Below are 26,932 nucleotides of genomic sequence, written 5' to 3'. Positions count from 1 at the left end.
TATGTTGTTTTAATAAAATTCTTTCACAATTTAAAAAAAAAAAAAAAGAAAAAGCTTTAAAAAGTGCCACATACGCTTACTGTGTGATAAAATACCGCGTTATAATATGTTAACCCCAGATTTTATCATACTTTAGTAAAAGGGCCCCTAAGTTAGTCCAATAAAAAGACATCAGAGCTTATATTGCAGATACCCCATGACAGCAGGTATTGCAAAACCTGAAGAAATTACAAACCCAAAGAGCCCTACATAACAGTACCCTGGCTATCTGACCTCCATTACAATCTGCTGTATTCCTACATACTACCTCTGATCATAGGCTAGTTCTTCCTGATTCCTCCTATGCTCCTTGGGAGTCCACCAGGCACAGTGTCTTTTTTCATAGCTCCTTCTCTTTGCCCCTCTCTCTGTGCACCGTGGCCTCTTACAAGAAGTTTAGAACCGCATTGAAAACACATTTGTTTTTGGTATTACCTTTACAGAGTAATTTGGGGCTTAGATGAGTGGTCCAGTCTATTGTGTGACACCTTTGATTCTTTTTTTTGAAGGCCCACTCTCAGCGAGAGAAGCTGGGATCTGAGTCTCAGAATTTGAATGTCTAATCTGTGTGTTTGTCCATTTTTCTATCATTATTATGGAGTGCTTTTTTTCTCTTTTATATTAATTATTGCAAACTGCTGTGACTTTTATTGCAAATGTGGTGGTATAGCAAAACTGAAATAAATGATTAAAAATAGCAAAATAAAAAAAAAACCTTTTCCTACTACTTTCTTAATTTCAGGAACGAGCGTTAGTTGCACTTTTCTGCTTTTTGCATGGAAGATGAAAATTGTCTCCCTCCTCACCCCCACCTTCCCTATTCTAGATCAGGGCTATAGCCTGCCCCATTTTAGGAGCCTGGAGAATCACTGGTCATAGAACTTTGATTATGGTGGTGTGTATTGTGTGTGGGTGGGAGTGGGGGGAGACGGGGATGAGATAGTATTTTGTTTAATTTCATTGTATTGGAAGGTTTCTGAGCCACTCTTAATTTTCCCCATTTTGTTTAGTTCCACTGTAAGCCATTTTAAAATAGCAATGTAAATATTATAATGTAATGGCTGCGTTACTTACAATCTTCTATTTGATCGTATAATTTTTTTTAACTGAGACCTCAGTTTGGGGGTTCAAACAAACCAATTTCTCACGGTGTATGTTTGAAAACACACTGATCGTCACTCGTCCCTTTGATTTACTCACATCTTTAATGAATGAAAGTTTTATTCCTGAAAGTTTTTGTAGCTTTTTTTTTTTGCACTCCCTTAACCTTCTTATACTTAAATGTTCAATCTAATATAAATTTACTTAGCTTTATCAGCAAAAGACAATGTCGGCTTCAGAGGGATATAGCTCCGACATGAATCATGTTTTACTGCAAAAGCGATTTTTTCAAATGCAAGAATAAACATGTTATTAACAATTCTATTAAACATTTATTCATTGATTTATTAATTTACAATGGGAGCAAGATCATTTTTATATATATAGTTGTTCATACCTCTTACTGGCACTATGCTGTCATGCCGACTAATCTACGATATTTTGTCTGCCAAGATGGCGCCTAAGCATCCTGCCTTTGAATTTAAAGGTCTGATTTTAGATGACGTGGCCCAATAAGGAGGCTTGGATTCGAGTGAGCTAAGTACCGAACATTAGATAAAAGTGGCCCACTCTAATTCTGTGTTTAAAACTTTGGGGCTTACTGTATTGAGTGTATAGATCCAAAATTGTTCATGATAATTTAATAATTTGTCTGTATGACCTCCCTCCCACCCTGTCTGTACTGAATCAATTATTTGCCATCTTATATCTAGCCAATTGTGAGAATGTTGTTGCCAATGGGTCACTAGTGGAGCTTGTAGATTTTCTGTATTGATCCTAGATTTATGCTCGTTGAGCCTTAATTTAATTGGACGTCTGCTTCTGCCTATATATATTAATTTACAGGGGCAAATTATTGCATAAATTACATTTTTGCTATCACAGCTGACCTGGTTTTTTATTTTGTTTTTATGGGAATTGTATGGAGCCGATCATTCTCGACCTGTGAGGGCTTGAGAGCACCATTGGCAATGCCCGCAAATTTCTTGGGATCCCGTCTGTGCAAAATTTTGAATTTAATAGTATCTCGGGGGAGTCAATATCTCACCGATTGTTTTACCCCTTTTGTATGCTATTATCAGGGGTTCTTCAAAGCTCGTGTGTAACTGCATGATATGCCAATGTGATCTTAAAGACTGGACTATTCGATTTGTCAAATGTGTAATTGGCAATACACATGTTAAATGGTCACTTTCGCTCTGTTGTTGGTCCTGTAATAGTAAGGGTCTTTGAGCAAAACGGGCTCTAAGATATGCTTGCCTCAATGATTTTTTTATGGTAACCCCGTTCTTTAAATCTTTCTGTCAGGATTCTCACCTCACCCTTGAAATCTTGCAATGTCGTGCAAATTCTTCTGCACCTCAAATATTGGCTAATGGGCAGATTAAATTTTAGTTTGTAAGGATGATGACTGTTGAATCTTAGCAAGTTGTTTCTCTCTATAGGTTTACGATATAGGGTGGTAATCACCTTCTCCCCGATTTTTCTGATCATAACATCTAGAAATTCTATTTGAACAAAATGATATTTTAGTGTAAACCTTAAATTGGGATCCAATTGGTTTATCCACTGTCCAAATTGTTTCAACGTTTCTTCTGAATCACTCCAAAGAAAAAAGATGTCGTCCAAGAATCTCTTCCAAAGTTTAACTGGCTGGAAATTTGTACTGGGGTAAAGGAGTAATGATTCAAATCGGGCCATATATAGTGTGGCTACAGATGGGGTTAGGGTGGCCCCCATGGCCACCCCCTTGATCTGCTTGAAAAATCCATCGTGCCAAAAATAATTTTCTTTAATGACTAGAGAAGCTAACTCCATTAGAAAGGTGGTTGGTAATCTCGAGGGTTGTTGGCGGTGTTCTAGTGTTTCCTGAATCACTTGTAATGCCCCCGATTGAGGTATCATTGTGTATAATGATGTCACATCCAGAGTGGTGAGCAACATATTTTCCATATGAGTTGTGGAAGATTCCACATCTAGAATGGAAAATATGTGGATCGCCACTTTGGATATGATCAGGATTGGCCACTGTTGGAAGCAGGATACTGGACTAGACGGACCATTGGTCTGACCCAGTATGGTTATTCTTATGTTCTTGTTTAATGTGGCAATTTCTCCAAATGGGTTTGTTCTGCACATAAGAAAACAAAAAACTGGTATTTAAAAAAATAAGGAATAATACCACCAACCCTCAGGGGCTCAGGCTGTCTCCCAAAAGGTGGTTTTATTCATAAATGCTGTTTTCAAAAATGTCTTATAAATATATTTATTCAAAAATATCGTCTCAAAAATACAAAAAAGGTACAAAAACTTGCACGCTAATCTATTCAAATCGGTGTTCGATATATCCATCAATGATGACAAATCCAAAAAAGTATCAGATAAATATTACTTAAATGTTATACCCATAAGGATAAACATATTCACTAGGCATATAACCACTTATATAGTGAAGGGAGCAGTAAATCATTATCATATAGTACTCAGCTTCAACTCTAACTTTGTAACAATACTATGTTCACTAGTCTGGTTCAATAATACCCTTTAATTGGATCATCAGATCCACGCATCTACCTCTGTAATGGCTAGAATGAGCCAAGCATATCTCGGAGGTAGTGTCATAATCCTCATAGATCCTCTTATTCTATTCTTTTTTTCTAAAGTTTTTATATTTTTCCATTAATTATCAGTAAACTTAATAGCTAAATACTTAGCTTTTTTTGAGTATTACTCTTTTATTCTTCAATATGCGAGATGGAGACTCGGTTAGACCGACATGGTTCCATATTTCACGATAAACGCTGTTTCAAGGCAGTCTCCTAGAAGTCAAATCACAGAGTAAGTAATTTTCACATAATTTAAAGCATTAAACAAAGGTCAAAATACAAACTACCAGACCTATATTTTTACGGCGAATATTCCAAAGATGGCGGCCATCTTTGGAAAATCCGCCGTAAAAATAAAGGTCTGGTAGTTTCTCTATATTTAGACCTTTGTTTAATGCTTTAAATCATGTGAAAATTACTTACTTTGTGATTTGACTTCTAGGCGACTGCCTTGAAACAGCGTTTATCGTGAAATATGGAACCATGTCGGTCTAACCGAGTCTCCATCTCGCATATTGAAGAATAAAAGAGTAATACTCAAAAAAAGCTAAGTATTTAGCTATTAAGTTTACTGATCCACATTGATCCAATTAAAGGATATTATTGAACCAGCCTATTGAACATGGTATCGTTATTAAGTTAGAGTTGAAGCTGAGTACTATATGATACCCGTAAGGATGTCATTTAAATTTATTGTAAACTGCTTAGTTACCTGTTTGGATCTATTTCAGAAATAAATATCATAAATAAATAAATATAATCGTAAAGGGTGTCAAATACAATAAACCTCAATAGGTCTGCTCCGACCAGTTTTACCCTCCATGGGTTTCTCAAGGGAGCCATATTGTTTCTTCCAAGAGCTACATAGACATCTCGAGGCTCAGTCCCGCTCAACTGCCTTGAGATGTCTCCGTAGCTCTTGGAAGAAATGATATGGCTCCCTTATGAAGTCCATGGAGGGTGAGACTAGTTGGAGCAAAGCTATCAAGGTTTATTGTATTTGACACCCTTTGTGATGGTATTTGAACAACATCCTTATGGGTGTGACATTTAAGTGGTATTTATCTGAGGGACATTTTTTGGTTTGTTATCATTGATGAATATATTGAACACTGATTTCAATAGATTAGTGTGCAAGTTGTTTTGTATCATTGTATTTAATATTTTTGATAAAGTATTTTTGAGCCTTGATAAGATTGATAAGGATAATAATAGCAAGATTTATAATATTGGAGTGGAGGAGTGGCCTAGTGGTTAGGGTGGTGGACTTTGGTCCTGGGGAACTGAGGAACTGAGTTCAATTCCCACTTCACGCACAGGCAGCTCCTTGTGACTCTGGGCAAGTCACTTAACCCTCCATTGCCCCATGTAAGCCACATTGAGCCTGCCATGAGTGGGAAAGTGCAGGGTACAAATGTAACAAAAAATATTAACAATAATTCAAGTAATGATAATAGTAGTAATAATAATATAGGAGGTCTTTTACTAAGGTGCACTAGCATTTTTAGCTTGCGTTAAAAATCAGCTGGCACTAAACACTGAGACACCCGTTATGGGCGTCTCAGCACTTAGCGCCAGCTGATTTTTAACGGAAACTAAAAACGATAACACCTTGGTAAAAGTTCCCCATAAACATTATTTAAGTAAATTTACAAACCAAATGCATGATACTGATTACAAAGTTCAAATCCCACTGCTGCTCAAATCCCACTGCTGCTCCTTGTGATCTTGGGCAAGTCACTTAACCCTCCATTGCCTCAGGCATAGGAGCCAACTTTTCAGAATTATTGGGGGTGCTAAGCCCAATGGAAATGACCCCTTCCTGGACACATACAAGGAAGTTTCTCAATATTGGGGGTGCTCAAGCACCCACAGAGTCGGCTCCAATGGCCTCAGGTACAAACTTAGATTGTGAGCCCTCCTGGGACAGAGAAATATCCAGTGTACTTGAATGTAACTCACCTTGAGCTACTACTGAAAAGGGTGTGAGCAAAATGGGAAATTAAAATAAAATAATAGAGTACACACTATTAACCCCCCCCCCCCCCTTTTAAGATGATTCCACAAACCTCAATATTTTTTTACTAAATATTTTTATAAAACATTTTTGAAAAAAGTATTTATGTATGAAACCACCTTTTGTTTTGCTCATACCATGACAGTGTGAGAAAGAAGGTCTGGAGATGAATGTTCTGCTGATTGAACTGGGGAATAGGACTGAGATAGACAAGGGAAGGATGCAGTACTTAGAATATTGTGGAGCTCTGAGTCAAAGGACTTCTAAATCCTTAATGAAAGGACAGTAGTGAAGAAACTAAAAACACAAAATGACAGAGAGGCCAAGGGAGGCCAGTTTTAAAGCAGGAGATTTGAAGCTCACCTATGAACTCAGAGGATGTTCAGTGAGACAGATTTGTTTACAATGGAGGTTGTCGGCATGCAAATCTCCCATGCATATTCAAGTTGAGCACTGCAAGTACACATGTTTTTTGCTGTATTATATATTGAGTTGTTCATGTGAAATTCTACAATTTTTTTGTAACAAGGTTTGCTCTACAGTGCAATAGTGGGTAGTATGTATGTGTGAGAGTGTGGAGTGCGTGGAATCTTGGACAGGAGTAGGAGTTTGTAAATTAAAGAGTTCAATAAGTATAATAAAGCAAATAAACTATTTTTGATAATATTAGAAAGCATATTATGAGTATTGTACTGTTATTTATAGGGCAGGATTATAGTAGATCATAACAGGATTAAGATTTTCACTCCATGGGGAGGATGCATATTCATTAGGGATATCCTGAAAAATTGTCCATTGGTGGTCCTCAAGGACTGGGAGTGAATATGTTGATATAAATTGCTTTAAATCCTACATCACTCCGGTTCCCCCCCCCCCCCCCCCAAAAAAAAAAAAAAAATTAAAAAGCAGTCAGATTTGTTGTGGTGGTGGTTGGGAGGGAGGGAGAGAGGAAGGGAAAATCACGAAAATGTCATGATCTCAATCTAAACTGAAATAATTCAGACGTTTTTGACCATATCGCTAATTCCTGAGTTGCAATCTTATATGTTTTGTCATGTGAGATACTTATAAGGAAATGGTGAGTAATGAATGTCCCTTCTGTATGCTTATGCTGCCTTTGGTATCATTTCCTCAGTTCATAAGTAATGCCACACTGGGAAAAGACCAGGGGTCCATCGAGCCCAGCATCCTGTCCACGACAGCGGCCAATCCAGGCCAAGGGCACCTGGCAAGCTTCCCAAACGTACAAACATTCTATACATGTTATTCCTGGAATTGTGGATTTTTCCGCAGTCCATTTAGTAGTGGTTTATGGACTTGTCCTTTAGGAAGCCGTCCAACCCCTTTTTAAACTCTGCTAAGCTAACCGCTTTTACCACTTTCTCCGGCAACGAATTCCAGAGTTTAATTATACGCTGGGTGAAGAAATATTTTCTCCGATTTGTTTTAAATTTACTACACTGTAGTTTCATCGCATGTCCCCTAGTCCTAGTATTTTTGGAAAGCGTGAACAGACGCTTCACATCCACCTGTTCCACTCCACTCATTATTTTATATGCCTCTATCATGTCTCCCCTCAGCCGTCTCTTCTCCAAGCTGAATAGCCCTAGCCTCCAACATAAGATGCTTGGAAATATATCAATAGTGCCTCCATCACTCAGATGTGTTCAGGTGTAGTGTATTCATGCAAGTCCTACCTGTTAAAGCGCTAAGGTTTTTTTTTTTTAAAGGCTTTAAACTAATCTAATCTGTGCTTTTGCAGAATGAAATTACAAATATCTGCTAGCCATGTGCTGGAGGTGCAAATCTCAGTGCTGACCTGTAAATAGAAATAAGGTAATCAAGTTAGAAATGTTGTTTGAGATCCTTATTTCTCAACTCGTACAAAGTAGCACAGAACAAATTGAAGTGATGAACCTCCTCTTAGCCTGTAAGTGTGAGAGTGCAGAGCAAATACACAAATATGCACATTATATACACATACAGTATGTGCATGCCATTATTTTTGTGCAATACATATGATACATTACTTTCAAATATTTTTGTAAAGTGCTCCTGTGATGTGAATAGGATATAAGGGTAACTAATGCGCCATAGAGCTTACTTCTAAGTATATGTCACAGTAGAAGCAGGAAAAACTTACAAGAGGTGGAGCTGGGGTAGGAGGAGGTGGAGAAGCAGGTAGAATAACTTCAGCTTCTCCAGGGGCTGCTGTAACCTTCTTATCTTCTTCCTCTTCAGGCAGGGGTCTGGCAGTTTCCAAAGTGGGACAATGGCCAATGTCTGCATTTTCGAAGGATGCCGCCTCAGCAAAGTCCATGGGGCTGTGAATGGGTGGGAGGGAGCATGGAAAATTAGGAAGCTCTTTCCAGTATTATTTAAAGCCAGTGTATATACTGTGGAATCAATTCCTTTCTATTGATATGAAATGTACAGGCCCTTTTACTAAGCTGTAGTAAAAAGTGGCCTTGGCATGCCCTTACATGGGTCTTGGAAGTGTGCTAAGGCCATTTTTTCCACAGCTGTAAAATGGCTGATTTTCTACTTTTACATTAATGGCCATGTGTTACTGTTGCCATTAGCACATGGACATTTTAAAAAATTACTGCAGAAGCACCTACCACCACCAATTTAGTAGGCAATAAGGGCTCTTGCGATATTCCTGCACTACCCAGTTAGATGCAAAAACGAATTAGCACAGGAACGCCCACTCTCTGTCCATGGCATTCCCTCAAAAATATTCTAAAATTTATTTAATGCACGGTTAACATGCACAAATTTCGAAGTTACTGCAGGACACCTGAGTGTGTCCTGTGGTGCTCCATTTTTTGCTCGTTTACAAAGCTGCACTAGCGATTCCTGCGCGGTAAATGAGAGGAAGCCCATTCAATTCCTATGGGCTTCTTCTCATTTGCCATGTGAGAATCATTAGCATGGCTTTATGAAAGAGGTCCTTTGTTAGGCATGCATTAGCACCCAATGCAGTTTAGTAAAAGTGCTCCTCATTTAGGAGCCCTTTTACAACACCGCAGTTTGAGTTACCACAGTGTTGTTGCATGCCAAATTGGGACTATCGCTGGGCTACCGCAGGAGCCTGGTGGTACGTCCCACCCCCAGTGCGCACCATTTCCGGTGTGACAGAAATATTTTGTATTTCTGTATGCCGGGCCTTACCTGGCAGTAATTGAGAAAGTGCCACGTGCTGCCTGGTTACCACTGGGTTAGCACAGGAGCCCTTACTGTCACCAGGTCTGGAAATGGCTGTGTGCCAATCCTTGTGATTAGCACATGGCCCATTTCCTTTAACCCCCCCTCTCCCCCCCAAAAACAGCCTTTTGCCTACTGTGGCAAAAGGGGGCTTTGGTGCATGGCAAAAACAGACACCGACACTACCGCAGGGTCCTTTTTACCACAGCTTTGTAAAAGGGGCCCTTAGATTCCCCAGATTCTACAAAGTACACCACAGATGGCAAAATATTGTGACTAGTCAGAAACATGTGATAGAGCGTACAATCGTTTTCATTTCCCTGTTTCAAACTGGTTGCTAATCTAAGAAGGCCACCTTGCTTCTTTTAACATTAGGATGGGAGGGAGAGGATAATATTCAAAGGATTTTTGCTGAGAGTCAGGCACCTAAATTGGCTGCTTGAAAAATTTATGACGGCCGAATGCTGACATTCATTTTATGAAAATTTCACTAAACTGCTGAATTTAGGAGCCTCAAAAGTAGGTGGCAACAGGAGGATTTAGGGGAGGGAGAAATTTAAGAGTCTGGCACTAATATTCAGCACTAGAGCTCATACACTAGGCTCATTAAATCTAGGCAAATGAATTGCCGCAGACCATTTTAGACTCTTTAACCTTTCCCTTTTTCTTTTTTACCCTGTTCCTTCTATCCTATTTAATTTGATTGTATTTGTATAACAACTGATCTGGCGTTAGCCTCATCAGTACATTGTAAGCCACTTTGTGCCTGCAAAACTGTGGGAAAAAGTGGGATATAAATGTGCTAAATAATAATAATAATAATAATAATGGCAAGCCTGCATTTCTAAGTTCCAAAGATTATGTGGATTTTGAGGAGAACTCTTAAGCTCCTATGCTTGACTGAAAGTAAGGGATAAATTTAAGAGCTAACTTTTACTAAAGTTTAATGTGTTCTACCACAGGACATTCCCACATGCTAAGCCTACAGTTAATGCGGCATGTTTTAGGGCTTTTCTTTTTAATTTGCAGGTCATGCACTAATGTTACCAGTATGTCGGACCTGCAAAAAATTAATGTGGAAGCACTTACTGCCTTCAGTTTAGGAGGTGCTAAATGCTCTTGCATTAACTCTGCATTATCCAGTCAGTGCATGTTAATCATAATGCACTAGACTTGATAATGTGGAAATGCCTATCTCTATCCATGACATGCCCCCTCCCAAAAATATTTTTTAAAAATACCTAACCTGCGAGTTATCAGGCAAAATACTGCAACGTTTATATGCATTCTTCGGTAGCATATTTTCCTGTACTAAGTGAACATTAGGCCTTTACACTCTTAAGGAAAGGGCCCCTGAAGGGAATATACTTTGCATCTTATCAGGGTCTACATTAGAACCTAATCATGGTCTGAGCATAAATCGTGCTAACATACTGAGCACCCTAGAAAGTTCACAAACTTTTTTCTCAGCATTGTGGACAAAGTAGAGACACTTGTAAAGATGAATATATCTGGGACTTTTTTTAATGGGGTACTCGGGGGTACTGAGTACCATCGCCTTTCCTATTACATGCTAAAATTAACCTATTGCAACCAAGTATTAATGAAAGATCCCAGGCTTTTCATACCAATATCTCCTTTTCATAATTCTGTGGCTGCTTGCAGGTGCCTGGCTATTTTGAGGTGGTTCCTTCAGTGATCACCTCACCCCTGAAGGATAGACTGACACTTGAGTACCAGCACCTTTTTTGCTAGTGAAAACACATTGAATATATCATTGCTTTCTGTATGGAAATCTTAGATCCATTTACTAACAGATATGTATTTTCAGGGCTTTTTATGAGGGGTACCTGGGGGTACCAGCACCTTTTCCATTGTCTGCTAAAATTGACCAGTGGTCCCTGAGTTTGTTAATGAAAGAGCTCAGACTCTGCACACCAGTTCTGCCTTGTCATAGATTCTGTGACTAGTTGCAGGAGGCCTGGCTATTGTGGGTTGAGTCTCTCAGTGATCACCCCACCCCTGAAAGGTGGCCTGGCATTTGAGTACCGGAACTTTTATTGTTAGAAAAAAACCCCACACTGTGTATTTTAGTTATAAGAAAACTTACACAGTGTTAATGACAAGATTCCATATGCAGCCCTCGAAAGAGTGTATGTTCCTGAGGAAGGGCGAATGGAAGTCAGGTGTAACACCTCCCACAAAGAGCTTCTTTACAGAGATCGACTGGTCCCCTGACATCCTCTGTGTTTGTCCTTTGTCTTCATCAACTTGCACAGTAAATATTCTGATTTAAAAAAAAAGAGAAAAATATATAAAAGCTGGTTCTGATTCATATCATGTTTATCATACACTCATACTTGCTGTGCATTTTCTGCAGTCCTTCCAGCAGCCATACACACTGTTACTTGGAAACTCTTTGGTTGGAGTTTTGGAAAGAAAGAAGGGAAATACTTTCACTTTACACTCAGTAGTATCAGAATAAGTGAATTGTGAGACAGTAGACAGTAGGACGACAATCTAGGAAGAGAAGAGGAAGCTGATTTTGAGGATAATGAAGCCTTGCTTTGGCTATTTAAAATGAGTGTCCACGCTCGCCTAGGTTAATTGTATTGTTCTTCTGAGCCCTTTAAAGGGAGGCAGCCATAATAGACTGTGACCTTGCTGCAGATAGGGCTGTGTAATCAGAACCTTTTTGTTTCATGTCATTTCCTGTGTTGTTTCTGGGAATTTTTTTTTTTCATATTTTTCATTCTGTGGGAAAGAATGTGTAACATAGTAACATAGCATATAGTAACATAGTAAATGACGGCAGATAAAGACCTGTACGGTCCATCCAGTCTGCCCAACAAGATAAACTCATTTACATGGTGTGTGATACTTTATATGTACTATCGATGGTACACAGGAACCCCCCCCCCAAAAAAAAAAAAAAAAAATAGTGTTTTTCTGCTCATTTTTATTTGCCAATGACCTGAAATTGACATGGGATATCTCATTGACATTTCCTATGGTCTGTGCCCCAAAGTTGGCAGAGAGAGCTAGAGATGAATTCTAACAGTGTTTAATTATGAAGTGGAACCTGTGCAGGGTGTCAGATGCAGCTCTGACACTTTGTTGGGCAGACTGGATGAAATGTGTAGGTCTTTATTTGCCGATATTTACAATGGTGTTCATTTTCAAAAGAGAAAAACATCTCAAAAACGGCACAAAGAGGCAAAAACGTCTAAGTGGCAATTTTAAAAACTCATATTTGAGACTTTTTATCAGCAACTGGTAAATTGCAATGGGGGGCATATTTTGGGCAAAAATTGGGGCATTTTTATCTAGATCTGTTTCAATCATGACTAAGTCGCAAAAAGGTGCCCTAACTGACCAATGGAGGGATTAAGGCATGACCCCTTTAATCCCCCAGGCTATTGACCCCCTCTCTTACCCCCCTAGGATATGACAATGTCAGTAAATACCATGCTCAATGACAGCTGCAGATGTTATGGCCATTCCTATTACAGCAGCAAGCTGATCTCAGCAGTAGGCTAGTGGTCAGTACAGAGGATTGTAGAGAAAGGGACCCGGTTCCATATCCCATCTAACTTGTACACTTGTGGTGGAAGTTGTGAGCCTTCGAAAAACCACAAATTATCTACTGTACCTACATATAGGTGACACCTCCAGGCTCAAGGGCTATTGTAGTGGTGTATAGTGGAGTACAGTACTTTTTTGCTGTTCCTGGAGGGTTTGCCATACAACAGAAGGAGGTTATGGTATGATGTGTACCTGGCGGCTTTTATGTGAAGTCCCCTGCAGTGCCCCCTAGGGTGCCCCACTGCTCTGCTGAGATGTCTATGTAGGCCATGCTGGCCTCCAGACAACCCAGTGGCTCGTTTTTGTGTGCTTTTCTCTTGGTTGTTTATTTTTTTCTTGAAAATGGTCCTTCAAGAAATATGCACTGAGCACAAATACGTCTAAACTATAGCGATTTTTGAACCAAAAAGAGAGACTTTTTCTGGTTTAAAAATTGCTATGTTTAACACTGGATATTTGCATGTTTTTAGCAAAACGTACAAAATTGGATTTGGACGTCATATCGAATAAACACCTCCATGCTACTACGTGTTTCCAGTGACTGCACATCCCTAGTTGCAATTCCAGTGCGTTTAATGTAAAAAACTGCCTGCTGCGTGTACATGGCAGCATTGATGTGCTAAGCTCCTACCTAACACATTGGGATATACTGTAATGAGGAATCTGACAGGGCACAGCGGGCACAGAACAGAATGGAAGCTGTATCTGCCTGGATCTTTGTTTCCCCGCTATGGACAATTTACTGACTAGCTGAGAAAACAAACAGTTCTTTAGTGCTTTGATTGCAGGAATTGGAAAGTGACACATGTTTGATAGATGCTGTGCTCGGTCTAATTTTCAGGGGAAAAACAAGCTTGCTGCCCACCATGGGGAAGTTAGTGCTTTGGCTTGTATTCCATTAGCTCTGTGTGTCAGACCCAATATGAGCTCTGGTTTTATGCCTCGCATCACTTGATAGTTTAACAAACTCTGAAACATAATGACATTTGTGCAAAAGAGTGAGCCGTACAAAGAGCTCTGAGATTTGAACTGTAAATTAGATATTGATTCAGGACTCTTTGAAACATATCAGAAGAGATACATATTCATACTCTTAAAGTTCAATATACAGTAATAAGGCAATACCTTTTTATTTGACTAGCTTAAAAATGTCTACGGTAGGATAATTTTAAAAGCCTTATGCATGTATAAACAAAGAAAATGAATCTTTAAAACCTGCCTGGACTATAGGAGGGTAATCCTATAACTGTGTGCCCACTAGGTGCTGGTTATAGTGTCTATTATAAGCTTATTTTAGTAGGCTCCTTCTTTTCTAGAGAGATTTGGTATTCTGGTACTTTTTTATGTGAAATACAAAGCTACAGTAAAATAACATTTGATAAATTAACCAATAATAATTATAATTGTGAGGTGGATAATCTTTTAATTTGCCAAAGTAACAGTATTTGTTTATGTAGAATGATGTGGTTTTATTTGATAGCACCCAATATTTTCTGTTCACAATGGCCAAATCAGTTGATCAAAACATTTTTATCCTACTTAACTTGTGTGTTTTCTTTTTCAATCTGCATATTAATACAGTTAGTTAAAAATATAAGAATAGCCATACTGGGGAAGCCCAGTATTCTGCTTCCAACAGTGCCCAATTCAGGTCACAAGTACCTATCAGAATCCCAAATAATGTCCAAAACAAATAGGAGTTATACCACCATTTTACCGTATTGGCTATTTTTCCTTCCATTTGCATCTTTGCTTTCCTGACTACCCCGCTGCTTGCAATGCTACACTGGCTGCCAGTCAAGGCCAGGCTGTTTTTCAAAACTAGTACTCTTATCTTCAAAATGCTATTCGTAATGTCCCCTGACTACATGCTAGACTTGATCGATCTATCATCGAGAAATGCAAGCCCAGAAACTACAGGTTACTTATTACTCCATCTACCAAACTGTAGAAACATAACATACAAATCCATATATACTGCACGATTCAGTTATCTGGCCTCTAAATGGTGGAACTCAATCCCCAAGGACATAAGAAGCGATACAAATATTATAACTTTTCCTAATTGATAATTGCATGCCACATTGAACTGAAACTTGCTTTTGGATAATTGTGGGATATAAGAATGAATGAATGAATGGAGGAGTGGCAGGCACAATATTAACGACTTTACTGGGTCTCTATCTGCCATCATTTACTATTTTAAAAACCCAAGAAAGGCTCCAACCCAGAAATAATGGAGCCTACATTCCAGGATAAACATGCATGTGCAGCTGCGTGTGAACTGGTACAAAACGCAATGCAGTCAGAGTCTTCAAGTTCCACCAGACATATCCTGAAAGTCTAGCGTGGATAGGACATCAAATAAAACTGACCCCTGTAAGCCTTTTACCTCTGAAAAGTAAACTGAAAAATAAATAAATAAGAAGAGCTGAAGGAAGTGTATGCCTGCCCAAGCAAACCAAGTTCATGACTGAAGTACCAGGAGCAGCACTTGATGGAATGTTCTGTTCTCCCCACTGCTGCCAGCATGTATGGTCTGAGTGGGACTGGCAGAGGGCTATGGAAGCTAGTGTAGCGGTAAGTGACAGAGGGCTATGAAAACTGCCAAATGATGCTGCTTTTAGTTCTCATTTTCAAGGGGTTCTTCATGCATATTATTTTTTATTAATAGAAAAAAAACATGCAAGATATCTGCAGGTAGTTTGTATCTCTGGCAAGCGTCACAGTGAAGGTATATGTGTATCTTTGCTTTGAAAATTGATGCAGTCTCTCTGGGTTAAAACTATTGTGGACTTTGTGACAACATAGACAGTTTGAAATTGCTCCTACAAGGACCATAACGATACAATAACACCTTAGCCACCCTCAGGTGGACAAATAACATCATATTAACAGGTGTGCTACAAGTGACCCTTTTTTGGCAATTATGCTACTATCTTTTCTAATTTAAGAATGCTAATTTTATATATGAGGGAGTCTATTGTTTTGTGCAACTGTTATGCTGAGTAGAGTGTCAAAGCAGCTGAAACTGAATTCTATTTTCCTTTGTTACCCTTTTGTTCTTTCTATCCGGATGGAATGTTCTCTACCGTCGTGAAACTCCCCTGTCTCGGGTCGGATGGCGATTGTTTGCGGCTCTCGTAAGCCTGTTGACAGGTGCACCTCTAGTCGACCCTTGTTGAGGAACACTGCATAGTAAGCCTGCAAAATACAACACAGCTGCTAGGTAACACAGTAAATGTAGTAGATGGTGGCAGAAAATGATAAGCAAGCCCATAACTCTCCTTATCTGAGACGGTTTTTGCTTTATTCCATTAAGGTTGATGCACCTTCACTAGGTCCATCCACAAAGCTCTGTAATAATTTACTGTACATAGCTACCAATACCAAGTGTGGCCAGTAAACACCCCAGGCCCAGATTTAAATATAGCAACATAGGTGACTGTCTAGAGTGCAAAATTTGGAAGACATCAAAGTACTTGGGGCAAACAGGAGCCTGATCTCACTTATCTTAGGGTGATGTGCATGACCTGCTTCAAAAGGGTGCATTACATTACAAATAGGATTATATTCCGCAAACACCTTTCAAGTTCAATGTGGATTCCAGCAGAATAAGAAAGCCAGACAATCCCTGGCAAATTGTACAATAAAAATACAACCGATAAGAAACAGTCTGGCCGATATTCAGTGTTATTTAACCGGCCAGGAATGGCTCCTGGCCAGTTAATTAGCATTTAGCCAGCAAATTGCTAATATTCAGTGGCAGATAGCCAGTTATCTCTGCTGAATATTCACAGTTAGCGCATAGGGCCAGATTCTATATATGGCGCCTAAAAAATCCGCATGGAAAACATTTCTGTCTAAGCGTATTCTATAAGCGGCATCTAGATTTAGATGTGGTATATAGAATACGCTTAGTTGATGTTCCAGTGTCAAAAACTACACGCTCCATTTACACCAAAAAAAGCGTGGCGTAAATCCCGGTGCGTACATTTAGGTGCAGAGGGCCATATTCTATAACAGTACACGTCAATTTTGGAATGCCCATTTTCCCGCCCATAACCATGCCCCTTTTTGCCTGCATACGCTAAAATTTAGGTGCAGTGCGTTACAGAATATGCTTAGCGAGTTGTGCGCTTAAATTCTAATTATTGCCGATTAGTACTCATTATTGCTTGTTAAGTGCTGTTAACAACATTGATTAGTTTGTTAAGCCAATTAAGTTACATGCATTGTTATAGAATATGCTTGGATTTCGGTGTGGAGTACTAGGCATGCTATGCAGAATCCAAGGGATAGCGACTAACCATCTATTTTGCGTATATATAGCTGGCAATCCATGAACATTCAAGTACTGGCTGGCTAAGTTTAGCAGACAAATTGGACACAAAGTGTTACTATTCTGTAACACTTTTGTGAATACTGTTGAGCTGCCCATGCCCCTTCCAAGGTCACGCCCCTTTGAGTTATGCGTGATCCAATAGATCGGTGCCCAAATCAAAATTAGTGGCAATTAAATGCTTGTTAGCTTCAATAATTAAATCATTGGAGCCCTTTAACTAATTATTTTGGGAGCCAATCTGGGATCTGTGTCCAATTTTTGACAACATTTATAGAACTTGGGGGCCACCGTGTGAAAACAGGGAAATTACTGCAAAATGCTTTTTAACATGTTTTGCAGTAATCCTTTTCTCACAGGCTAACCACATGCTAGGGCTTAATGACGTTTACAGGCTTATTTTCGAAAGAGAAGGGCGCCCATCTTTCGACACAAATCGGGAGATGGGCGTCTTTCTCCCAGGGTTGCCCAAATCGGCATAATCAAAAGCCAATTTTGGGTGTCCTCAACTGCTTTCCGTCACGGGGATGACCAAGGTTCACAGGGGCGTGTCGGAAGCATAGCAAAGGCGGGGCTGGGGCATGCTTAACACATGGGCGTCCTTGGCTGATAATGGAAAAAAGAAGGGCATCCCTGACAAACACTTGGACAACTTTACTTGGTCCATTTTTTCTTGCGACCAAGCCTCAAAAAGGTGCCAAACTGACCAGATGACCACTGGAGGGAATCGGGGATGATCTCCTCTTACTCCCCCAGTGGTCACTAACCCCCTCCCACCCTAAAAAAACTTTAAAAATATTTTTTGCCTGCCTCAAATGTCATACTCAGGTCCATCGCAGCAGTATGCAGGTCCCTGGAGCAGTTTTAGTGGGTGCAGTGCACTTCAGGGAGGCGGACCCAGGCTCCCCCCGCTACCTGTTACACTTGTGGTGGTAAATGTGAGCCCTTTAAAACCCACCAGAAACCCACTGTACCCACATGTAGGTGCCCCCTTCACCCCTTAGTGCTATGGTAGTGTTGTATAGTTGTGGGGAGTGGGTTGGGGGTTTGGGGGGCTCAGCACACAAGGTAAGGGAGCTATGCACCTGGGAGCAATTTCTGAAGACCACTGCAGTGCCCCCTAGGGTGCCTGGTTGGTGTCCTGGCATGTCAAGGGGGACCAGTGCACTACGACTGCTGGCTCTTCCCATGGCAAATGGCTTGGATTTGGTCGTTTCTGAGATGGGCGTCCTTGGTTTCCTCTATCGCTGAAAACCGGGGACGAACATCTCTAAGGTCGACCTAAATGTTGAGATTTGGGCGTCCCCGATCGTATTATTGAAACGAAAGATGGCCGCCCATCTTGTTTCGATAATACGGGTTTCCCCGCCCCTTCGCCAGGACATCCTGCGAGGACGTCCTCAGGAAAACTTGGGCGTCCCAGTTGATTATGCCCCTCTTAGTAAAAGAGCCTCTAAGATTGCAAACTGGTTATCTTATTACAAGATGAAATTAAATCCAGAAAAACTAAAGGCATGATATTTAATGGGCAAAAATCATGCACTATAATTTCACCTCTACTCATGGATGGTTCTCTGATTTTTTGGGTACCATCATTAACAATTTTAGGAGTTGTACTGGATGATGAATTATCATTGAAATTACATGCATCGTATATATCCAAGAAATGTTTTTTTTCAAACTGCACATGATTCGTTCAGTGAAATCTTTATTCTCTAGCAAGGCATTAAGAATATTAAGGGTAGGTTTACTAGAGGGCATTAGGATTTGGAGTTATCATGGATTTTAGTGTGTGTTAACTGCAAATCTAATGCTTTTCTTCTTCAGGGTGTGTTTTATGCAGGTTGTGCTCTAATGTGATCATTAGGGTGCGGTAACTGCTAGGAGTTAATGTTGGATCACTTAGCGACTTCTGTGTAACAGCAGAATAGCTAGGGGGCCAAGGGAGCCTGGGCCCCCCAAATTTGCTCTGGGTCCCTATCCCCTGCCTTTGTTCAGCGCTGGCCTGCTGCAGTGCCGCCACATTGCCTGCCCTACTCTCTCTTCCCCTCACGTCGGGCCCGCTCTTTTAAGTGAAATTGAGCATGCTCAGTTTCACTAAACAAAGTGTGCCCGATGTGAGGGGAAGAGAGAGCAGGGGCAGGCAATGCAGCGGTGCCAGAGATCAGTGCCGGATGAAGTCTTCAGCTGGCAGGGGTTGGGGACCCCCACCATCCACGATGTTTACAGGGGTGGCAGTGGGCGGCGGAGGGGGCAGCGAGACAGCGGAGGGGGCTGGCGGCAGAGGGGGGCGGTAGTGGGGCAATGACCAAAATGTGTCCCCCCCACCTTGGGTTCTGGCCCCCTCCCACCTTGAGGTCTGGCTACACCCCTGGTGTGTAGGAGGGGTTAAGTGATCCAGCGTTAACTCAGCTGTTACCCTATCAGCGCACGTAACCTAAGATGCGCTAACAGGATAATATTTTCACACCCATGCCATGCCTTCTCCCAGACAGAGTCCCTAATGCATGTGGCTAACAGATATATTACTGCATAACACCTTAACAGCATTATGCAGTACCCCTATTAGAGCAGGTTAAGGGCTTAACGCTCTTTAAAAAACATACCCCTTACTTCACTCCACAATTATGAGTAACACTGACTATTGCAACTCTCTATTAAAGGGGATTTGGGTGATTCAAACTATTCATAACACAGCAGTGAAATGGATTAAAGGTGCTAAAAAGTGGGATCGTGCTACCCTATTATTAAAAGAAGAGCAGTGGCTACCAGTTTTCCATAGAATCACATTTAAAAATCTACTTCTCGTATACAAGATTTATCATTTAGGTATTTCTTACCCCATCCAACCCCCCCCCCCCCCAAACCACCTAGATCTCTGCTCCTTCTTTCAGTCCTTTTTTGTACCAAGCTTATACATGCATAGCATCATCTCCCAATTAAAGTATCTTCAAATTGTTTATCGCTTCCCGCACTAACCTGTTCTTCCCCTCCCACCATGATTGATGTCTCTACCATCCGGAGTTACCCTTCCCCCACCCCTTTAGAGACCCTCCAATTATCTCCCTTGCTTACTCACTCTCAACACTTCCTCCATACCCTTTTCCATTTAAAGGGAAAGGGGGATGGGATTTGATATACCACCTTTCTGTGGTATAATCAAAGCGGTTTATATATATTACATACAGGTACTTATTTTGTACCTGGGGCAATGGAGGGTTAAGTGACTTGCCCAGAGTCACAAGGAGCTGAAGTGGGAATCAAACCCAGTTCCCCTACTTCTCAGGCCATGGCACTAACCATTTCCCCAGCATAGCTTAAAGCTTACTCAGTATGTAGAGATTGCTCAATCTATCCTAAAATTCTCTTATGGTGGGATCCCTATCTCCCTTTCAGGACTGTGCAATCTATCCCCTGGCTGATATAATGCCATGTTGTTTACGATTATGATCCATTGTTAGAAGAATTATAGTTTCTATAAAGTGGAACCAACACCATACACATGACCAAATATCCAGAGATTTTTAAGTTGCAGGCATTTCTTTTCTGAAACAATATTTACAAAAAAAGACATTTGGATCAAACCATAGGACATTCCGTTTTGCCTCCCAGACATTTTTGCATAATTTTCTGTACATATTCAAACTGTGCAGAACCATGGTCATTGTGAGGATTCCAACAGCAGTGTTATCTTCCAGCAGACACCCAGAATGTTACATGCTACCTCCGTGCCCCACCATACCTGTCCAATCTGCCTGCGCTTCCTCCTCACAGGAACAGGAGCACCGCTGGTGCCAAATAGAATGATACCGGATTCCTTTTTGGTGCTGAAGGACAGGTTGATCTCTGTGCCAGTGTCAAATGAGATTGGTGGCAGCTCTAGAAACCCAGGTTTGGCAAAATTCACAGTGTGTATTTTCTGTATCAAGAGAAAGAAAGAGTGCAAAAAAAAAAAAATTACAAAAGTATGTTAGTCCAAGGTAATGAAGACATAACTATATGTGCTACTGCTTTAATTGGGCACATTCCAGCTATATGGAGTCACAACTGGGAACATACTTGCAGTCCATGAACACCGTAGTGCAGGTTTTAATCTTCTTCTGTCATTAGAAAGCAGGTAGTATAAATTCTACCAATATTCCCTTACTTGTTTGAACACTGACAACCTAGGAAATTGGATCACAACAGCAAGTTTTAACATATAAATTATTTCTTTTCATGATTGGATTCAATTGGGTTGATATTCAAAGGTATGGCAGCCACCACTAAACATATGTCTCCTATTTGTCAATTTTCAGCATTATGGCTATTTTAGAAGCATCTCCATTGTAAACTGTAATATTTCATCATTGGGAGAGGCCCAAATATTTAAATACCATCTCAAACCAGAGGCTATTCAAATGCAGGGAAGCTCAGTACATCTAGATGGCATGGGGGCGTGGCTATGGCAGGGAGAGGGAGTGGTCTTTTCGGGACTACTGTACAGATGTGCATTCCCTTTTTCACATGGGGAATCCATGTCTGTATTGAGAAACCTAGACATCAGTATTTAAACCTGCCCCTAGGCACAAATTGTAAATAATGAGCACAAGTCATGCACCATGGAACAGGGCCAAAAGGCAAAAGCTGATATGCATGTGAGCCGGAGACTCATGATCTGATAAGACATTCTTGCGTGCAAGCAAGCGTGGGAAGCAAGCAATTATGGAAAGACAGAAACATGTGGTTTAACAACAGAAAAGAAGCAGATAGCGTTGAAATAAAACAGAATGATTTCTGAGGATGATAACTTGCTAAAGTAATGTGACGCATTGTTATATAAATAGCTGAACCAGTGCATTACATTGGAGAGACAGTAGCAGAGAACACTTAGGTGTAGTAGCGCTGATCTCCTATGAGAAACTATTAATTGCATTTGTACTTTGGTAAGTAATAAAATTGCTTTTCTCATACGTGGCCTTCTTGGTCTTTTATCACTCCAAATTGTGGGTGGCTGGTACATCATAATAATAATTTGGGGTGGTGGAAAAAAGACTAGCATTTAAAACAAACTAAATGCCTGCTGCAAACGAAACTGTACATACAGACATCTGGGACCTCCACAATGCCTACACTCCCTCCAGATCAAGCACCTACCCTGATACCAGGTCCTCCCCATCCCTCCGCCAATTAGAGGCCCCCCTAAGCAATTTTCCTTGGTGCTCAACTTTCCCAACCCGAGCAATCTTCCCCCAGTGGCACATGCCCTACAGCTATCATCCCCCTTATGATATAGAATTCCCCCCCTCCAACTCACTCCCCAAGCTTGCCAGGTATTCCTGATGTCTAGAGGGATGGGAATGATACCCACTTGCTTCCACCTTGTTTCTCTGGCCATTCAGAATGGTTGCCAAGAACTGTAATGGTAGAATTCATATGGAAACCTTACCCCCTAGTGGTAACACTGCAATATTACTGCTAAATGGCCTCCCACATGAGAAATCTGGGTCAAGATGGGAAAGGCCTGCTGAGGGAAGGTTGTGTTTGACGTGCTTAGGCCTGAGATGGGGGCAGTTACCTTGGGGAAAGCTGCCATATATCAGGCTCTTGTCCACACGTAGGGGATTCTCCTGCCAGGGGGGGGTTCTATGGTGTGAAATAGGGGGCCCCTTGTTCAGTGTGGCACTGAAGGGGCTGCTATGTTGTGGAGTGTGTGCCATGGGGGGGGGGGGGGTAGATCAGGAGGGCTGGGTGCCATGGGGGACATCTAAACAAGTGCAAGTGCTGGCATCCGAGTATGAACGGCACATATTGGGGGGCACCAGTGCTGAGATTGGGGCCCTTTACAAAGGGAGCAGCTATTTGTGTGGGTATGGGAGGAGGGATGTGTACACTGGTTCTTCCCATGTGCAGCTTTCTAAAATTACTCTGTACTTTAGAAGGGAGTCTATATCTGGCAGCACACTTTGCAGAATAGTATGACAATTCCCTACATCTGAATCTGGATGTGTGAATTCCCCTCTCTACATTCTATCTAAAATCTGCCTCCACATGGATAGTGCTGCTGAAAAACCCCCTCTAAATGCTCTGGCACTATCAACTTACCCCCGGACTCTATAAAGGCTGCCCACATTTGGGCACCCAAAATTGGGTGCAGATCCCAGATTGGCTTCCAGAATAATTAGTTAATGTGCTCCATTGATTTAAATATTGGAGCTATGAAGCACTTAATTGGCACTAAGTATAATTTGGCCACTGATCTGGCTATGCACTATTCTGTAACAATAGGTGCCTAAATTGGATCACACATAACTCAAAAGGGACCAGGGCCATGGGAGGGGCATGGGTGGGTCAAGGACACTCATAAAAGATGCGTGCAGGATTTACACCAGGTTTCAGCTGGCATGGAGGAGCATTTTCAATATGACGTCTAATTCCGACTTTGGACATTTTGCACAAAACGTCCAGAATCTGAATAGGAAAGGAGGTCATTTTTGAAAAAGAAAAAATTCTATCTTTTATTTCAAAAATACTGCTTCGAACAAGGTTTTGTGCTTTGGACATTTTTGTTTTTTGGTCCATTTTCAAAAAAGAAAAACCAAGTAAGTGCAAAACATAGAGATTCATGCCGATGGGATGTAGGAGAAGCCAGCATTTTTAGTAGACTGGTCCCCCAGACATCCCAGGAGAGCAATGGGGCACCCTAGAGGGCACTTCCCAGGTGCATATCTCACCTTTACTCCCTCATCTTGTCCCCTGAGCCATCCCAAACCCATTCATTTACACCAACAAAATGTTGCGTAAATCCTTGCACATAAATTTATGCACACTGGGCCATAGTTTATAACTATGTGTAAATTTTGAAACACCCACAAAACACCCATAGCCATGCCACTTTTGAACTGCACACATTAGAATTTAGGCACAGTACGTTACAGAATATGCATAGGGATTTGTGTACATAAATTCTAATTATTGCCAATTAGTGCTCATTATTGCTTGTTAAGAGCTGTTATCAACGCTGATTAACTTGCTAAACCATTTAAGTTGCATGCGTAGTTATAGAATACGCTTGTATTTTGATATGGAACGCTAGACAGCTTATTTCAAAAGAGAAGGCCGGCCATCTTCCGACACAAATCGGGAGATGGCCGGCCATCTCTCAAGGCCGGTGAAATCGGCATAATCGAAAGCTGATTTTGGCCGGCCTCAACTGCAGTCCGTCGTGGAGCCGGCCAAACTTCAAGGGGGCGTGTCAGAAGGGTAGCGAAGGCGGGACAGGGGCATGCCGGGGAATGCTTAAGAGATGGGCGCCCTCAGCCGATAATGGAAAAAAGAAGGGCGTCCCTGGCGAGAATTTGGTCCACTTTATTTGGTCCTTTTTTTTCAGGTCCAAGTCCCCAAAAAAGTGCCCGAACTGACCAGATGACCACTGGAGGGAATCGGGGATCACCTCCTCTGACTCCCCCAGTGGTCATTAACCCCCTCCCACCCTCAAAAAAACAACTTAAAAAACTTTTTTTGCCAGCCTCAAATGTCATACTCAGGTCCATCGCAGCAGTATACAAGTCCCTGGAGCAGTTTTAGTGGGTGCAGTGCACTTCAGGGAGGCGGACCCAGGCCCATCCCCCCCCCCCCCCCCCTTACCCATTACACATGTGGTGGAAAATGGGAGCCTGGGAGCAGTGGCGTAGCCAGACAGCCAATTTTGGGTGGGCCTGAGCCCAAAGTGGGTGGGCACAAAATTTTCTCTCTGTCCCGCTCCCTTCCTCCCCCTCTCCCCCAGTACCTCCCAACTCAAAATAGAAATAGAAACACTTTAGCTCATGAGGAAAGTGACATCCGCTATGCACATTTCTCAAGCTATCATATTTCAGTTAAGATTCAAAATAAAATGCCTTTTCAACCTTTGTTGTCTGGTCATTTTCTTTTTCCATCATGTTGATCTAGTTTCTCTTTTGAACTTTCCAATCTTTCTGCTATTTCTCCTTCAAGCAGCTGTTGTCCATTTGTCTTTTTCTCCTTTCTTGTTCCATTCCCTCATTTCACTTGCCTCTGACATATTGACCTTCCAATTTAGCTCTTTCCTCTCATTTTTTTTCTTTTCTTTTCTCTGTCCACCCAAATTTTATCCTAACCCCTTTTCCTTTGTTTTACTTTTCAGATTTACTTGTCAGATTTCCATTTCATTTTCACCCACTAGTTCTCCTAGTCCCCATCTCTCTACTTTCCCTGCAATCCATTCCCTTCCATCTTCAATCTATTCCCCATTACCATATTTCTTTCCCCTGTAATCACCATCCTTCTCGCGTTCATTTCCTTGCCACCCACTTGGCCTCTCCCACATGGTTCCACCTTTCCCAGTGTCTCTTTCCCTCCACCCTTCTAGCCCAGCATCTGCTCCCTCTCTTCTCCCCACCCTTCACCCCTCCCAGCATCTTCCTGTCACTTCTCTCTTTCCTCTTGCCCCCTCTCCCATGATCCAGTGTGGCCAGGATCTCCCCCATTCCTTCCCTCATGCCCAGCTCCCCCTCTCTATGACTTATCCCTCCCCATGGCAAGGATTTCATCCATTCCTTCCCTCAGACCCAGCACCCCCTCTCCGTACCCTGCTCCTCCCTGTGGCCAGAATTCTACCTTCCAGAATTCTGCCTGCCAAGCCATCCACCCCTCCCCCTCTCCCTTCAGCTCTCTAATCTTCCTGTTCACTGCAGCGGCTCCTTTCCCCTGCTGGACCTTCATTACTGCTTGCCTCCAAGATCCGTGGGGAGATGTCATCATCCATTTCTCAGATTGCAGCGCGGGACCAGCCACATGCCCGCTAACAGCTTTGCAGCGTCCCGACTCCCGCCCCTTAAGATACAAACTTCCTGTTTCTCTGTATTGGAAACAGGCCATTTGTGTCTTAAGGGGCGGGACTTGGAGTCGGAACGCTGCGCAGAGCTGTTAGCGGGCATGTGGCTGGTCCCGCGCTGCAGTCGGAAGAAAGTGCTTGGGGATTCAATCAGCTGATTTCCTCTGCCATGGATCTTCGGAATCGGATGCTGCAACTTGGTTGCTGAGTTGGCGTGTGCAGCTGGGAGATAACTTCGCTGCTGAAGGTGCAACAACAGAGGAGGGATAGTGGCTGGTTTTCTGCTGGGTGGGCCTGGGATGAAAATGGGTGGGCCCAGGCCCGCCTAGGCTCACCTGTGGCTACGCTCTTGCCTGGGAGCCCTTCAAAACCCACCCGAAACCCACTGTACCCACATGTAGGTGCCCCCTTTCACCCATAAGGGCTATGGTAATGGTGTAGAGTTGTGGGGAGTGGGTTTTGGGGGGGATTTGGGGGGGGGGGGGGGCTCAGCACCCAAGGTAAGGGAGCTAAGCACCTGGGAGCTATTTTTTTTTTTTTAATTTTTAGAAGTGCCCCCTAGGGTGCCCGGTCGGTGTCCTGGCATGTCAGGAGGACCAGTGCACTACAAATGCTAGCCCCTCCCACGACCAAATGCCTTGGATTTGGCTGGGTTGGAGATGGCCAGCCTCGGTTTCCATTATCGGCGAAAACCGATGCCGGCCATCTCAAACCTGGCCATCTCTGACATTTGGCAGGCCCCAACTGTATTATTGAAACGAAAGATGGACACCCATCTTGTTCAATAATACGGTCGGCTCCGCCCCTTTACGGCGCCGTCCTCAGAGATGGGCGCCCTTAGAGATGGGCGTCCCCGGTCAAAAATGCCCCTCCATGTGTGCTATATAGAATCCAGGAGCAAGTGTATGGTATTTATTTTTTTGTAATTTTTTGAGGGGTCTATCAGGAATGGAGGATGGGCAGAGAATGAGCATGGACTCAGTAACCAGTCAGCATGCGCTAATGTACATGTGCTAACTGGTTACCATAGGATTAATGCAGGAGCCTTTACAGCCTTCTCAATTGGAGGTTGAAAGGCCTCTCGCATTAATTCTTTTAAATAGCCACACACTTACGGAAACATTGCTGCACAGTTCTAAATGAAACAAATACAGAAAAGGCTTTTTAATGGCCATTCAAGAAATGGGCTTAGCGTGCAGGAA

The 26,932-nt window shown here is 41.9% G+C and overlaps 1 protein-coding gene across 1 annotated transcript in view; it reads right to left on the bottom strand.

Annotated features, from left to right (window-relative positions):
* LAMA2 (laminin subunit alpha 2) overlaps positions 1-26,932 on the bottom strand; it is a 1,107,608-nt gene that overhangs the window by 55,493 nt on the left and 1,025,183 nt on the right. Inside the window, exons 56-59 of the mRNA XM_030196530.1 lie at positions 20,640-20,816; positions 15,611-15,759; positions 11,081-11,257; positions 7,907-8,087 (exon numbers count right to left, since the gene is read on the bottom strand). Coding sequence (XP_030052390.1) covers positions 7,907-8,087; positions 11,081-11,257; positions 15,611-15,759; positions 20,640-20,816 — 684 coding nt within the window. The remainder of the gene's footprint in view (positions 1-7,906; positions 8,088-11,080; positions 11,258-15,610; positions 15,760-20,639; positions 20,817-26,932) is intronic.

Source organism: Microcaecilia unicolor, chromosome 3 (genome assembly GCF_901765095.1).
Source record: "Microcaecilia unicolor chromosome 3, aMicUni1.1, whole genome shotgun sequence".
In the NCBI taxonomy this organism is placed as follows: domain Eukaryota; kingdom Metazoa; phylum Chordata; class Amphibia; order Gymnophiona; family Siphonopidae; genus Microcaecilia; species Microcaecilia unicolor.
Note: the sequence above shows the minus strand (reverse complement) of the source record. Positions and strands in the feature narration are given on the sequence as shown.